This window comes from Ascidiella aspersa, chromosome 9 (genome assembly GCF_963924565.1).
Source record: "Ascidiella aspersa chromosome 9, kaAscAspe10.2, whole genome shotgun sequence".
Lineage (NCBI taxonomy): Eukaryota > Metazoa > Chordata > Ascidiacea > Phlebobranchia > Ascidiidae > Ascidiella > Ascidiella aspersa.
The window spans coordinates 15032447-15049920 of record NC_139455.1 but is presented as its reverse complement, the minus strand read 5'-3'; the positions used below and the strand labels follow the sequence as shown (position 1 = coordinate 15049920).

At 35.3% G+C, this 17474-nt stretch overlaps 1 protein-coding gene across 1 annotated transcript; it reads right to left on the bottom strand.

Annotated features, from left to right (window-relative positions):
- Positions 1-662: 662 nt before the first annotated feature.
- Positions 663-16287, bottom strand: LOC146133181 (serine/threonine-protein kinase tousled-like 2). The gene is made up of 15 exons (XM_083397494.1): positions 16158-16287; positions 15285-15435; positions 14779-14921; positions 11496-11602; positions 11107-11209; positions 9772-10013; positions 9356-9491; positions 8135-8313; positions 5629-5710; positions 4347-4528; positions 3634-3803; positions 3255-3390; positions 2607-2724; positions 2147-2254; positions 663-1547 (listed from the first exon to the last, which is right to left on the bottom strand). The coding sequence occupies exons 1-15, from the start codon at positions 16224-16226 to the stop codon at positions 1392-1394; spliced, it is 2082 nt and encodes a 693-aa protein (XP_083253620.1). The 5' UTR covers positions 16227-16287; the 3' UTR covers positions 663-1391.
- Positions 16288-17474: the final 1187 nt, after the last annotated feature.

Sequence of the window (17474 nt, the reverse complement as noted above, 5' to 3'; positions counted from 1 at the left end):
AAAGGAGATAATATAAAAACGTTGAGAAGTAAATTATTCCATATAGAAGTCTAAAATTTGGCATTAACATAAACAACTTTAGTCACCCCCGGTTGTCAACGTACTATTTTTTGATAAATTTACTTTTCAACAAAGACTTCTGCTTTGGACAGCAAATCATGGATGAAATTCCTCTATATATTTATATAGTATCGGATCGGTCCCAAAACCATTCTGGTATCGGACGAGTGCCGATTCTACCATTTAGTATCGGGCATTGAATCCGATCCCATATTATCGGACATACCCAAGTACACCGAAAGCCATTGCATCCCTACGTAGTATGACAAAAATCTCTTGATAACCTATGAATGAGACTATTGGTAAACAGGGTTTTCAACTAGATATATATTCGTTGTATTACTCGGTTTTGGTTCCCACAAGTTTAAACTGCAATACAGTAATCTTAAGATGTTATAGAAAGAATAAAAATTATATAGTTTGGTTGTTTTGGGAACCAAGGTAACCCATATATATGAGTGGCCGGCAAGCTTCTTCGGCAAAAAAACAACGTTCAGCATATGTTTGAATAGCATCACGCGCAATGGATTTTGGGCAAAATTAACACAAAAAATGCATGTTTACAACGCTGGCCAGAGTTTATTGGAATACGAAATATAGATTTTTTGCTTTATACGAACCATTTACATGGAGCTATAGGAGGTATTCCCTCCTAACACAAATTACATTTTAAAGAACTATGAGTAAAATCACATGGCTTTGGCAATAAGCGATAGGTTTACGCGTCACGATGCAAAACCATATTTGTCTGTTCAGTTTGTGGATGATAGCATTTAAAATTCACGACCCAACCTAAATGAACTTTACCCGAATCGGATATAGCACGGGTGAACAGTAACTGGTCGATTTGCTACATTCTTGCAACCAGTAAAAAATATAATATGCAGTCTAATATAGTTTGCTAAATAGCTAAATGTTGGTTCCTAGTTTGCCGACCACTTCCTAAGGGGGTTCTCATAATAAAAAAAAAACCTAGATAAATTTACCACAGAAAGGCTATCGACATGATAAATGTTAAAGCAACGGAAGAGTAATATGTAGGTGAAAATCTTGACTTTTGTGTTTTCCTAAATAAATCATATGAACCATTGGAGGTAAATAACGCCAAATTATTCATTATAATAGGTATAGAATATAAAGTTGCAGTCAAGGCGGTCGCGGTATTACCAGGCGACGTCATCGCAAGAACACATTTCTCGTCGTGACGCAAAGTATGACGTCACATACCGAGAAGAACCAAGTGTTGTCGAAGCAACAACGAAAAACACGCGAAGTGGCAATGGGATGGATCGCGTGTATATCTCGGCTTGGGAGTATGGCAAGAGTGGACGCTATAAGTTGGAGGGTCCGTTCTGACTGGCTCCGCCGCTTGACGTGCCCGCACCACCTCTCCTGCTTGCTGGTGGCTTCAGGTAAGCGTGCTCTGAAAGATGGAAGACGTCCGAGCGGTCTTCCTTGTGGTACGCCAGACACGAGCGGATGAAGGACTGCAAATTTAGAAGGGTGTAAGTCCTGTAAGCTCTGTGGCCCTTTCTTCTCTTTATCAATAAAATATACTTTAAATTTTGTTTATAATTTTTACTTTTAGGCTATTTAGAGATTCACTTGGCCGTGTACTCATAATTTCTACAAGACCCACCGTGCATGTCGGCTACGCATCGACGCTCAATTTTTAAAGCCAAGGAGATCGGTCATGTTAGGGTAGGGGTTCAGTCTTAAACTGGGGTCCATGGATCCCTTGGGGTACGTGGACTCCAGCTTTAGAGGTCCATTAAGGCCAAATTAAACTATTAGCGTATATTCAGGCAATCAATTTTTCAACGAAAAAAGTAGGCTATAATCAAATTAAAACTTTTTTGCACTGAATATATTTAGACTTTATTTCATTTCACATATTTACGACAGGAAACGGCAAATTTCTGAAGTCTGTTTGTATTATGACGTAAAATTGTGGATCCGCGGTAAAAAAAGTTTAAGAACCCCTGTGACAAGAAGAAGGCTCAGAGAGTACAAACATATAAGGATATAAACAACGCTGCTTACACTAAAATTGCATTTTTGCTTAAAGCGGTATACCAGCACAAACCTTAGCTTCTGCGCTCACTGTGGGTTTGTTAGGAAAAGATACTTCAGTGGCTCTCAGTATTGTATTCTGCTTGAGAATTGCCTCTTGGGTGAGATTGTGGCCGAACGGCTAGAAAAAAAGTAAATCTGTTATTACAGTAGCATACAAACACAAAATGATTTTTGATCGTTTTGGTCAAGCATTTTAACAAAAAGACGAAATTTTCGAGCCTGGCTTAAGACAGTGATGCGCAACATTTTTTAAGTGATGACCACCTTACAACCTTTTATAAATTCTTAATGCTGTGTGCCACCCAGATAAAAGGTTACGAGTCAAAACTACACCAAAAATACGTTTTATAGAAACAAGGATATCCGAAATCTAAAATCTGTCAGCTCTGATGAAAATATTAAATATTGCATTTAGTGTAAAGTATTATATACCAAGTCTATCATAAACAAAGTATCATCACCCAACTTACCTTTTTGCCATATAAACACTGATAAAAAATAACGCCAACCGACCAGACGTCAACTTTGTTGTCGATTTTTGGAGGTTGGCCGCCGGGACCTCGAACAAAACATTCTGGCGGAAGGTACCTTAAAAAAAGTTTACTATGTTAATACCAATTTATCGCATATTTGAGATGCGACATTAAACCTATAAAAGTATACAGATGGCGAACACTTAAGAAAAGCAAAACTTCAATATTTGTGGACTTTTAAACCCTATTATGTGCAACCAATCATATGGAATGGTGATCTTAAATTACAATAAAGAGAAAGTAGTTTTAGCGGTATATAAATACAGGTTGTAAGCTGGTTGCATTTTTTTTGGCCTAACTAAAACATAGATTTTACCATTCTCTTGTCTGGCTGCTAAGGATGTTTTTTATCTGATAGACAAAAACTGATTACTACGGTCGGGGCCTTAAATACATTTCAATGATTTAAGAACCACTAATGAAGTTATATGTAACTCGCACGTGGGTTCATTTGCATTTTCTGATATTTGAATAGTAAATCGACGATTGCGTGCGTGCTAACCGCGTGATATCTCGCGTCTTGCAGTTCGAAAGCGTATTAAAATGAATAACGACTATGTGATGGGTTATAGCTTAGTTTCGCACCAGTAAGTCCCCGCTCCTTGCGAAGTCAAGTCCATTCCCTCTCCGGGTCCGTGTCCTTCGTCGAACTGCTTTGAAAGGCCAAAGTCGGTTACCTTAATGTCGCCGCAAATGGTTCCATGACAAAGAAGAATGTTGCCTAAACAGTGCAAAAAAAAGTTTGATTGCGGAAAGCGAAATAAGGAAGATGTACAAAAATAACCGAGGCCTTGCAAATAGTTGTACCGTGTTAGTTACAAAGCCGGTGTTAAATGGACAGCGAAACTAAGTTTAAGTGAAAATATGTTTAGAAACACAGTTATACTGCAAACTAACTCAATGACTAGTTTCGCCTTGCCAAAAGAATGACAAAAATATAGATACACGGTAACGGTTAACCCACCTGGCTTAAGGTCGTAATGTATAACGGGTCGCTCCAGAGAGTTAAGATAGACGAGGGCCGATACGACTTGCATGATGATCGTACGCGCCTCCTTCTCACCCATAAGCCGATGTTGCTTCAGGTAGAAGTCCAAGTCGTTGCCGCCGCAAAACTCGAGAACCGTGCAGAAGCTGTCAGGAGTTGAAAAAAAAACATTCTCAGCTAGATCTAAGCGATTTAAACGGTTTTGTGCTTTTATCAATACTCTTTTAAGAACAGAAGATTTTCGATTGGATGTTTGCCAAATTAACATAACAAAAACATTCATTTACATCAGTGCTTTCCAACCAGTTGGTGGCGACCTATTGGTGGGTCGCGAAGCATTTCTAAATGTTACAGTTTTCTATTAGATCGGGAAATTGTTGCATTATCATTACGCAACATTTATACAACAATGTAACAAATACGTAACAATTACATGTGTTGTTCCGCATTTGATAATATCCAATATGCAAGCGCAAGTTTCGCATTATTAGTAAATTGCATTTGTATACATTGTTTATTTTCTCATTAATTTGTTTTTCATTCGTTTAATCATATCTCATTGTCGGTCGCACAATAAAACTTGCATTAAAAGTGGGTCGCCAACTGAAAAAGGTATTTTACTGCACTTTTAAAATGAAATATCTAACAAAGATACCCGACAAAGCCGAGCATCGCATTTTATCACTCACGTGTTGATATCGACCTCGAAGCGGTCGTAGAGGCCGACGATGCGCGGGTGGTTGACCCTCCGGTGGATTTCGGCCTCGCGGTTTGCGTGCCGAGCGTAATCGAGCTTCTTCTGTTCGTGCCACTCGCGGTTCAGGTGGTGAATCTTTACCGCAACGTAACGCAATTCCTCCAAGTCGAAGCCCTGTGTTTTTTTTTCAAGAAGCAAAAGACGCAATGCGGTGAGTTTGGCCAGAATACGTTATGTTTGGGTTACCGTGTCTTGAAACTTAGCTGGTACTAAATGTCTAAACCAGGGAATCTAATTATGGTCCACGGGTCAGATGCAGCTCACTCGGTAATCTTTTTCGCCCCGGTCATATTGCATTAATTAAGGCAAATTATAGACCTATTAATCAAATTATGGTGCAACTTGGAACCTTTTTTATATTTTTTAAATAAAGATTTTTTAGTTATCTAAAGTATTTCGTAGAACAAACGACAAATTGATAAAGCCAAAAACAATAGGATTTTTGTTTAGCTTTTAAACAGCGCTCCTTGGCTTTGGTATAAGTCTCTAGCCGTAAAAAACACAAAACATTTTTGGTAACGCTTTGAAGTACTAATTGAATCTGAGTTTACCTTATATAGTTATACCGTAAGCGTTAGACCAGTGGTTTCCAACGCATGGGTCGCGACCCAAGTTGGGTAGCCTGAATATTTTTTTGGGTCGCTTGTTTTTTAGGCATAACATATCTTGGGCGAAAAAATAACAATAAAAAAAGTTTAAAACTTGACAAGATCACAAAACTAGAAATTTAAATATAAGTCACAAAGCGTTCATGTCTAGACATCGGAAAGCTTTGTAGCATGTTCGTAGTGCAAGAACATTCAACAGTTTTCCGTTTATTTATTGTTATTATGGTTATTAATATTATTATTATTGTTATTACTGAGTGAACTACATTTCAATTTATTATTAAGCTTACAAAAAAATGCAAAACGATCATAGAATGAAGCTGGAAGTTAAGCATGCGGCTATATCCCAAAACCTTATTGACAGCAAGCGAGCATAGCTATCTGATTAGTAATTTGATAAACATATTATTTTCGTGAAAAGTTACTGATTTTGCAGTGCTGTTTGTTAGACGTCCCCTACAAACGCAATCTTGTATAGCTTTTAAAATATTACGAAAATTTGCTTGGGTCGCAAGATTTTAACGAACTGAGTTTTTGTTATAAAATGGGTCGCCTTTAAAACGTGTAGGGAATCACTGCGTTAGACAGTTAAAATGAATTTTGTACCTTGTACACCTCGCTGAAACCGCCTTTGCCCAACAGAGACAGGAGTAGATATCTTTCGTTCAGCACCGGGTTGTCTTTAAAACTGAACAAAAACAAGGTGTTAACTAAAAAAAGATAAAAACGAACTGTGGTCACATCATGGCAGTAAAGCAATGTCATGGAGGCCGAGTTCGGGGTGCTACCTATGAGCAACCCTAGCAGAAACTTGGGGTGTTTAATTCCCCCTAAAGAATAATAAATCTTTCTGCGAATCGCAATATTTTTTCGCATTTATCAAGCAATGAAAGCATTGAATACCAAACGATTAATGCATAATGCTCCACATACAATCTCTTTCAGGGGGCATTTAGTGACGACATATTGAACAGAAAATTTTCAGCACCCCTGTGAAAAACAACATTTGGCGTCTATGAGCAAGACTTTTCGACAACAACAAAAACAGTACAGCAAACAACGTATAGCCCCAATTTGGTTTATAAACCAATCGTCCGACAGCAATTCTTTTGAAATCGTTTAGGTCAGTGGTTCCCAAACTTTTCTAACCATTTTGCCTGGTGAACCGTTTGCAATTATTTTGAAATTTCGCGGCCCTATAAAAATTCAAGGATCAGTTGACCCATGTTTCTTGCAGTACAGCAGTGCAGTCACGATTCTTAAGTAACAACATTCTAACTAATAAGAACGATTCGCTGATAGCAGGTAGTACAGCATAATAGATGCTATATAAGGTCACAAAAAACATCAAAAGACACGCTTTTAAAGCATAACTAAAGACTAAGAATGATGACTAAGGCGATTCTTTTTTGACCTAAAAAAAAATAATTTTGACCTGAAAAATTGAAACTTTGACAAATTTTGACCTAAAAATAAATTATTTTGACCTGTTAGAAATACATTAATTTAAACAAAATATTGTTGTTTGAAGTACTGCATTAGTGTCTTGGCGTCCTCAATTACATGTTTTTAATGTATTACTGACTACAAGTCGAACACAATAATCAGTCATGACAATACTTGATATTTTGGTCATTTTTAAACGATATACAACTATAAAAAAGCCAAATTAGAAAAATGCGGTGCGTTTGCAAAGCAACGTAAAAATAATTGTAGAAAATTAACAATCACAAGCAAAAAAATACATTTGTCCGAATTAAAGAGGCCTCGGTGGTTAATTCTGGTCGCGTATACCGTATATTGCCCCAATGAAGATATAATACAGTTAAAATGTCGTTGAATAGAAATCAAAACTAAATTTGTTAGTTAAAATTGAACGACAAATTAAAAAAAAAACAATGAACGACAATTTAAACAAACTGACTATATATATTTTTTGTAATTTTGTAAACGATTTATGTGCATTTTTATTCGATTCGGACTTAAAATAATTTTGACAAATTTTGACCTAACCTGAAAATTTTGACAAAATTTTGACTTTTTTAACAAGTCAAAAAATAATCGCCCTAAATTGATGACAGACTCTCTGAAACTGCTAGTGCTACACGCACCCCAGTTGGACCCCAGTTAGGGAACCGCTGGTTTAGGTCAGTGGTCTCCAACTTGTGGGTCGCGACCCCAAGTTGGGTCGCCTGAATTTTTTGTAGGGTCTCCATAACTCATCATATTACTGCTGTTTTTAGTAGGAAATATTTATTTCGTTTTGGTTATGACGTCACACTGTTAAACCTAACTGGGTGCATTTTCTACATAAAATTGCATTTTAAGCTCGTAAAAGCCGCTAAGGTGACATTTAACAAAAATTAATTTTTTTGATTTAGCCCAGCGAATATCGAACATTCGCAAATTGTTTTATTGGGGCATACTTTTAATGCGTTAAGGGTAAATTTTTCAAAAAGTCACATTTATTAAAAGTAACGAACGTGGTTTGCAGATATAACAATTAGGCTTTATATTCCAAATTATGACAGCGGATGCAGCAAAACGCTTTTTGTGTAATTCGTTTAAAGTAAAAAAGCAAAGGTTTTAGCAAAAATTTACTTTTGGACTTCGATGCGATATGAACGTACCCGACTCTGCCTAAATATGGTATTGAACTAAGCCTACTCATTCCGTTTTTCACTACATGGCTTAATTTGTGAAGCGGGCATAATTTTAAAAACGAAACATCTTACCCACTTGGAAGTAGAGCATTACATGCGGTTATGCCGTTATGCTATGCTGCCATCATATTGAATGTAATTAATTGTTGAAACAAATTAAAATTTTTGTGTTATGGTGTGTTAAATTCAAATTTATATGTTAACTTAACCTTCCTAAAGGCAATCATTTTTTTGCCCATGCGTAGCTACTACAATTTACGCATAACCGCTCGTGTTTTCTAGTATTATTTGCGTATTTTGATTTATATCTGAAAACAAAATGGGGTCGCAATATAAATTTTCATTTCATTTCATTAAAATTGGGGTAGTTTATCAAAAAGGTTGGAGACCACTGGTTTTGATCATGGTAACCTACCGTATTTACAAAACCGGTGCAAGCAACAACCTACCACGAGTTGTCCTCGTTGGCGATCCGCTTAAGTTCGCGGATATGGAGGCTCCTCTCGCGTTCGAACTTCTCCAGCTCGAACTGGAGCTCGCTCTCGTCACGCTTGACCGCCGACAGCCTCTGACGTAGCACCTCGTCTCGCTCGTGATACTCCTGCACTGTCAGCGTGTCCTTGGGCTCCTACGAAGGTCAAAAGTTAGTCGTTAATTCATTACTTGGCATCGACACATTTTTTGTGCATGCTAAATGTGGGTGGACTGAGTTTTGCCGAATTTTTCAACGAACTATTTAAAAAAAACCTTATTAATATCTTTGTTAATCACTTTTGCGATTACGAATCGATTGTAATTAAGTAAAATTAAGTGGGCATAGATACAAAATATGCAGTGTGTTCATATATAAATGGCTTTTAATTTTGCTAAGAGTTTCTTTAACAACTTATTAAATATTCATTTTTGTTGATTCAGCGAACACTTAAGCTAATAGGAAAATGGTGGGCCAAAAATGTTGAGAGACTGTTTTATCTAACTGAACATTCTAGAAACCTATATACAGCAGGACAACATTTTGCAAGCAGATTAACCCACGGGATAAAAATGTCAATGGAGAATGTAGACCACAGGCCAAACGCATTTCACATCGATCAATTTAGGAAACTGAAGTAAAGTGCCTGTAACTTTTCTCAAGTATTCAGCCAGTACTAACCAATAAAGGGGAAAAACGTAAATCGTAGTTGAAAAAAATGATCAAATAAAATACCACTTTGAGGGGAACTATATAGTGGTGAATAAAAGGTGGGCAACAGCATAAGTAGTGCTCTTATTACCGGTAGAGTTGCAGATCAAAAGCTCGAAACATTTGCCGTGTGATTACCACGTTGTGCCACAAATCTCCCCTAAGATAAGTGTCATGACTTAAAAATTAAAGCCTGTGGCAAGTGCCGCGGGCAACATATTTTAGCCCCAGGGGCTTCAGGTTGCAGACTCCTGTTGAACACCCCTACTTGTTCGGCCTATACAATGTGTGATAAATACTTTTGTGTTTTTGCGCCATACTATGATGACTAACCACCACTAAAATTTTTTTTTTCAAATTTAAGCTCCGCGGATAGTTTTACAATTTAAAGTTCAATAAAGAACCGGAAACGTCACAACACGAATAGCCATTTAAAGAATTGCCCAAAATAGTATCAGAAAGTATCATTCTCTAGGTACTTTTCCACCTTAGGTTTGGTAAAGCCATCGCTTTCGGTGTTGTTCGCTTTGTTGCGAGAGCTGTTTGCTGACGGTTTCCGTTTGTTGAGCGCTTTTCTTGCCTTTTCTATATCTTCCTTCTCTTTGTTAATTCGCTCTTTTTTTCTGAAACGGCAAAATTTGCAGTTGGTTAGTTGAGTTCATGAAATATTACAAAATCACGAATGAGAAGTAGGTATTTTCTGTAATAAACACAATACAATTAAGTACAGATTTTTTTGCAGTTAATTAAATATTACAAAATCATGAATAGAAGCGGGCATATAAACCTATTCGATTAACAATTGGTGTTTTTTTGTAACAAATGCAATACAATAGATTACGGATTTTTTTGGCAGTTTTGTGTAAAATGTCTAAACAACTTGGAATCTTAGACAAAACTTACAAGCCAATGTCAGTAAATGCCCATCCGTTCGTCCATGTTTCCTGGTATCCAGTGCCCTGTCGCGTAAATTGGCCGAGTCGCAATCGGCCCTCCATCGCTTTTCTGCGCGCCTCAACTTTCTCTTTTTTTGACTTTTCGACGAGCAGATTGCGGCAAACTTGCAGACAGCGACCCAGTTGCGACTTGCACTGTTTCATCGACGAGGTGAACTCTTTGACATGAAACTCTAGGTCCATTTTTTGCTGGAAAGATAAGTTTAAATTTAAAAATAATTGTTCGCAGAGTGGACGAAGACAAAGAGTCGGTTAGGGGCAAAAATGTGTTATTTTGGTCACACTCACACACATCACAATCACCTATGGAATTAGAAACATTTATTGCACAACGGTTTCCTATATTTGGACTTAACTAATATAACACAAAATTACCAACAATCACAAACCTACATTGGAAATTAAGGTTAACAAGTTATAGTTAAAAACATCTTCAAATAACGTTAGGCATGGTATAAAATCAAACTATTGCGACACAAAGCTAACACATTTGTTGGTGGAATGCCAGTTGTGAAAACTGCATAGCATACAACCCTGCCTACAGTTAAAAAACTGAAGTCAGTTGAACACATGTGAGTGTTTTTTGACTATAGAGAATTAGTACAAAAAGTACAAAGTGCGCCTTTAATTTATATTTACACAACAACTGGCATATAGTTTGTAATTGTGCAAAACAAAATAAAGTGGGCTTCCTTTACATTAAATCCTATATTGCAGTGCAAATTTATTGCAAAATTAATTTGCCAAGGATGTTAATGTCACCTTAGCTAAGAACATTGCTCTTTTAATAAAAACATGACTGTTTTGGACAGTAAGTATAACACAAACAATGATGTATTGTAGATAGGACTTAAAAACAAGCTTCTATGGACAACAAGCTGTAAATGTGAGTAAAAGAATATGGCAGACCTTGAATGAAATTTGTATTTTGGCTGTTTTGTTAAAGATCCCTTAAAATAAAATGCAAAAAGTTGCAATGATTTAGAATATTTTAATTGGCTAAGAGCACCACAGAAATGTAGTCTTGCTATATAAACTTGAGGTTGGAAATGGCAAATGTCTTGTATCATTATATTAGACCTAACAAAGGGAATAAGAGACACCCCAACTATTCAAAATCCAACTTAGTTGTATCAAATAAAAAATAAATAAAAAAAAATATTTTACAACTTTCAACAACAGCATTAAGCTACAAATCTACCATAAAGATTCAAAGATAAGCTAGTTTAAATAAAATCAATAGATGACGGTCAACAAAAACAGCAAAGAAGCTTCAGCACACCCGTGTTAATTCATCCAGTTGCTTTGCTTTCTCTGTGTTGTGGCCCAAGCTGATAGCATGCAACTGCTCAATATCTTGGTTAGACAAGGTACTCTGTGTAGACCTGGAAATTTACAGGTCATTTTATTTTTCGTATCTACAAAAAACAATAACGACATGACAAAGTTTCCAGTAAGTTGAACTTTTACCTTTTGTGTTTTTAAAACACAAATATAAATAGTCAGAAGTGACATATCAAACACACAATGTTTTCTCGAACAAGCATAAGTTGCATTAGTCAACATTCAATAACTTTTCAAAATAAACTTTCAAGTTATACATGTTTTTATTACAATAAATAGCTTTGATAACAAGTTTATGCAAAATCTTCAAATATTATGACAAAATACCTGCTTTCCTTTTGTACGTGGTGCTTTTGTTGAAGATGAACTAGGCCAGAATAATCAATATTGTTGCTGGAATTATTGCCATGTTTGGACGATGGGGACGAGCGCAGCTAAAACAATATTATTTTAAGAAAATACGAAAGATATACAGACACTAACAAATGCAGAACGTCCCATAACAGTGTTTCTCAAATTTTTATGCTTCGGCCCCCTTTAAAATGCTCTCAACCCTTGTGCATCCCTTCTTATAAAAATACCTAGCATTGTATTTAACCGGTTTTCTGTTTAGTATTGAGCCGAGCGAATGTCATTACAAGACGATTTCTGGATTTTGTTTTATTGGACGCCACATCAGAAAATTCAGCTTCAAGATTGGTAGCTGGGAATTTTGGGAATTAAATGCGCAACAGCCTTCTTGCTGAGTAGAGTGTACAAATTTGGATAGACACCAAAAACTGGAGCCATCACTTATGTTATCAAATGCCAGCATCATTGCAGTGGAAAAGGTGGAACATGAGGCAGCAATAGCTTTTTTAAACTTAACAAGTATCTATCATTCGTATGTGTTTCATAATGGCTGACGTTTTCAATCCTTGAGTTCTATTCAGGGCAGGTGGTCCATAATAACAAAGGTTTTGTACTTTGCCAGGATAAGCTACATCAAAAAGATTAAAAAAGATAAAATGCATTATCAAAAGATAAAATGCATTATCCATAATACTCCTAGGAATAATTCCATAAAGTTTAACTGGCGAGTAAGTATCTACAAAATAGAATCCAAAGATATTTTGGAACATGTAGGTTTCAAACCGAACGTAACAAATCCTAAATAACTTTTATTTTTAAGGGGAATTGACAAAACAGCAATTAATCGATAAACTAATGGCTAACATATGTATATTGCAATAAAAAAATTAAATTACAAATGATTAACATTTTGAACAACTGACACTTAAAGAAGTTGTTTAAATTAAAGTGGATACATAGGGTTGCAAAATTCCCAGGAATTTACAGAGCCGAAACTTTCCATTGACATTTTGGGAATTAACGGGAATTTTGGAGAATTTTCGGAAACTTTTCGAACACTCTTAGTTTGATATTGAAACAGGAAAATAATGGCCTTATACTGTTTAGATTAAAAGTACCAACTAAAATACTTATGAACATATAAACACATGATTTAGTTTATTAACTGCAAAAATGAATTATAACCAATCTGTTTATTTACAAACAAAAACAACACTGACGATCTGGGCCAAAGTATCCCCAGCTTACGATAGCTAAATCTTTAACATTTGTTGTTTTGTTAGTTACAAAGTCGTTGTGCTAGTTCAGTGGTCGGCAACCAACGGCCTGTCAAAGTAATCCATCCAACCCGCCCCCTATTTGACAAAATAATACGAGTCCATTTTACATACTTTTTGACTATTTTAACTACGTAAGTGCGGAAAAAAAATATTTTTCGCGAATAATCTTCATATATCCGGTTGGTTTACGTTTTGTAATGTCTTTTCAAAAGATTGGTGCTTCTTTACCGTTGCGACATGGAAAGCTGACAAGTGTGTCACGGACAAACGGAAAATGTAGTTAAAATTTTTTGACCTTTTTTTAACATTTTATTATTTTCAGCAGTGTAATAAAAACTTGAAAGAATTTTAAAAGAAATACTGGTATACCAAAAAAATCGCGCTCACTTCGCTCGCCAGGTACGCCCAGACTTAAAAACTTAGCAAATATTGAATTAGATTAACCAATAAGGTTATCGCATTTCTTCAAAGTAGCTTTATTACACTTTTCATTAGTAGTGTGGATGACAACGAGTGGACTCAAATTCTACACCAAACAAACGCTTTTCCAACACTTTACTGCCTCCTTAAATGTAATTAAACACGTCTTTAAGTGCAAAAAAATGATACCCGCCTGATTTACAGTTATTCTATCATTTTAATAACACTATTCTTAGATAACTTATTGTGCGGCTTGCAGAGACCTTTCTAGTTTGGTTTAGGCCCGCGACTAGAAAAAGGTTGCTGACCCCTGTACTAGTTACTGATAGTAAGCATCTTCTCCTGCTCGTCTAGAAATGCTCAAGATAGGTTTTTAATATTTTTTTCTGGTTAATGAAATATTTAACAAATGTTTTCAACATAATAACTGCCAAATTTGAAAATACCCATTATTCCCTGGAAGTTTCCAGGAAAGTTTCCGGAATTCACGGAAACTTTACAACCTATGCGTACCTATACAAAAACTAACCAAGAACATAAAATATGATATAAACACCAGAGTGTTGCCAAAACTTATTTTTGCCCACATGTGAGTGCAATGCCAAACAATGTTGTGTTTTGGTTCTACTTTATTACAAATGTGATGGTAATTATGTTTATTAGGAAGTTAAATAATATGCTGCAAAGAACACAATGATATTTATGCATTACTATTACAAAATTTACGCTTTGCATAACCCTGCTAAATATTGGCCTTAAGTTGACCTTGAGTTACTCCTATGCGCGTTTTAAGATGGAACGTTTTTTTTTCAACTTAATGCCCTAGAAAATTGCAAAATCTTTGTACCTGGTATAATGGTATTACATGTTAGGTTTTCACCAAACAGCATTTGATGGACAAATAAATATTAGGTGAAGGGCTAATAGCACCCCACTGTTTTGCTACATTTCAGCACAGCAATTGTTTCGGCAGTAGCGATAGGTATTAAATATGTGGTACAATACAATTAAATATGTTGTACAATATATTACAAGAAAAGGTTATAGTCATAATAAAAAATGCAAATTTCAGTTGGCAAATTAAAAAAATTGTGACAGTTAGGTTTTACAATACCACGACCTAGCTAGAGAGTTATGCCTGTGGCCTCCCAATGAAACCTTTTACTATAATTTTAGACAAGAGCCGATTTGTGGTAAAATAGGAACTTAGTTAATATTAGGGTGAAATCAGTACCAAATGGGTACAAAATTCTTGCATTTTAACTATGTTTTTTTTTTCATTTCTAACTAATTGTTTGTTCTATTTGATAGGTATACAATTTGTTTTTGCAAAACCGCTTGTTAAAAATAAAGTAGCTAAGATCTTAGCACTGAAGCAATTTTTGATCACAACCAAAAAAAAAAAAAACATTATAATTGCATGTTTAATTTAATTATTACTTAAATGACTTAGTTATAATGTTAATTGATTTTAGATCAGATTTGCATTTTTGTTGTTGGTACAAATCAGATATTGAAATAAAATAAATATACAGGGCATCCCCGCTCACAATACCCACCATTCCTGTAGGAGATGCCATCAACCTTTCAGCTCCATAAGGGTTCCTTGCAGGGCTGGTCGTGGGCTCAAAATATTCATTTATCTTTTTTGAGTTTGCTGCATTTACTGCATTTTTCTTGGCTGACTGAGACATGTTTTCACCTTTATTAAATATAACGGTTTTATTATTAGGTGTGTAAGGCTATATAGCTGTTAACAACTAACTTTCCTCAATCCAGGTCAAGATTAATTAGTGGTTCCAAAACTTTTTAACCAATTAGGATTTTTAGTTAACAGAAACTTTGACAACCCTTAACTGTTTAAGTTCAATTACACACACAAACCAGAGTTCTATTTAAATTAGGATATTGAGCTTTTTCTTGATGGATCGGTAAAAATCTTGGCCACAATGTCACAGTACGTGCCTTAGATATGCACAACTAAATAAAATAACAGTCGATAGTTTCATTAAAAATTATTAATGAATTTTGTTTTTAATAATAATAAATCTATATTTTAGCTTACCTTTTCGTTTTCTTCCTCTTGAGGTTTCAGTCTTGTCTGGCTGTTCAGGGGTGCTGGGAAAGGCATGGATACTATCTCCCTCCTTGTCGCTATTTATTCCTGCTCCTTGTGAGCTGGTACCACTCATGTTCGACTCTGAACCACTCTGTGCCTGTCACACAAAGCCAAAAATCTTATTTGGTCAATTTCATTGGACTAGCTAGGTATAAATTTTAGTCAGTCCTGGAAATACTTAAAAAAAAATTCCATACAAACATATGCCAGCTATTCTTGCTAAGGCTTACACATGAAACCTCGGTTGGAAAGTAAGGTCTTGCCCACTTAGCCGCAGTCCTGAATTTTGTGTAAAATTGTCTTAAAACGATCATTCGCATAAAGTCGACCAAATGAGCAAAACTTTTGTTACGCTAAAGCTTTTTACTAAAGTACTTCATTTTCAGCAGTGCAAATTTTAAAAATAGCGTTAATACAGACGCACAAATTAAAAAAAAAACGTCCTCCCCCTGCAAAATCGAAAGTATCCAATCTGGCATATAACCGTTATATTTTATTAAACCAGCTTTAAAGTTAAAACTTCATGTGGTAAATGAATCTGAATTTTGATTGGTAAATGTAAAAATAACATAATTAAATAAAATAAGTTGGGACCAAAGACAAATGTTAACTGGTAAGGCTCTATCAAATGACAGTACTTTTTGCACTGAGTTTAATATGTAACAAAATAAAAATATATTTGAACAATCTACATGGAGTCAAAAAACAAAACTTTTTAAACATGGTTAAAATTAATACAAAATAGCATAAATTATAAACAAAGTATGAACATAAAACAGAGTTTTGGACAACACACAAATATACAGGCAAAAAAATTACTCTTGGTGCTCCCCAAAGTCGTGCTTCCAACAATTCTGCCCGCCTTGCGTCGATAGTAATATCTTCCATGATATTAGCACAAACAGAACAATGTCAGTTTGCTTTTAACATTAGTAAAGAATGAAGTAACTGGTCTAAAAACAAACAAAGATGACCAAATGATAAAAAATCGGCGATCTTTCACTTATATACGTGAAAAGTTATGCAAAAAACAAAACAAAATAATATCGCATACCACAACGCATATTGTTTGGGTTAGGGTTAGCGTTTGGGTGAGGGTGGGTCAAGTAATATTATGTTTATTATTAATAATAACTTGACCCACCCTCAACCAAACGCTAACCCGCACCCTAACCCAAACAATATGCGTTGCGGTATGCGGCATTTGAAGAAAGTATTTTTGTTTATTAATTTTCACGTACATAAGTGAAAGAGCGCCAAAAAATCATACAACTATACTTTAGGCACTGGTCTAGAATCCTACCACATATTTCATCTGGGGGTTATTTGCTAACATTATTTGAATTAAGGTTTGAGTTAGCATTTTGGCTTAAGTGGGTCATGTATTATTATATTTATTTTATTATTTTTATTTCTTTCTTGCAATATCAATTTTGCCAAGGAGTGGAGACTATAGCGTCATACTTAGTTCTTATTGTGATAAAATTAAACCACATAAGTAATAGAAGATCTTATTTTTTTTTAATATAGACTTGTTTCATATCTCTATAAGCTTCTCAACTGTCATTTAAATTTGACACTTCAATTTCTTATAAAAAGAGTGAACTTAAAACATCACAACTTACAAATCTAACTATGAAATACCACAAATTATATACGTAATTTAGTCGAGATTAATGTACATCGTATAAAATAATGCCACAAAATAGTTCCAAACGGTCTCAATGTACCTTCTCTTATATCTATTCTGCGACTCTGCGTGCAGTGCCGTCATCAGTCAGTTGCGCACTTGGGGATAAATATGACGTCACAACATGTTTCGCGGTTGCTGAATCAGCCTCCATGTGAAAGAATTTAAAAATAATTTAATTTACCAACTGCGATAATATTATACGTTGTAATTTGGATATTTAATTGAGCAATTCGAGTTATTTAACACTAACTAGGTGGTTGCTTTAATTTTAAAGGCAAAATGCAATCACCGATTTTTTTTTCTTTCAAGAATATATATAACATATATGAATATTATTCAAACTACAAATAAGTCAACATCCTGTTGAAAATGTTTTACGGGCGCGGTGCAGCAAGCAATATTTTTGTGTCAAACTGTTTGTTGAAATGCTAATAAGTAGCCAG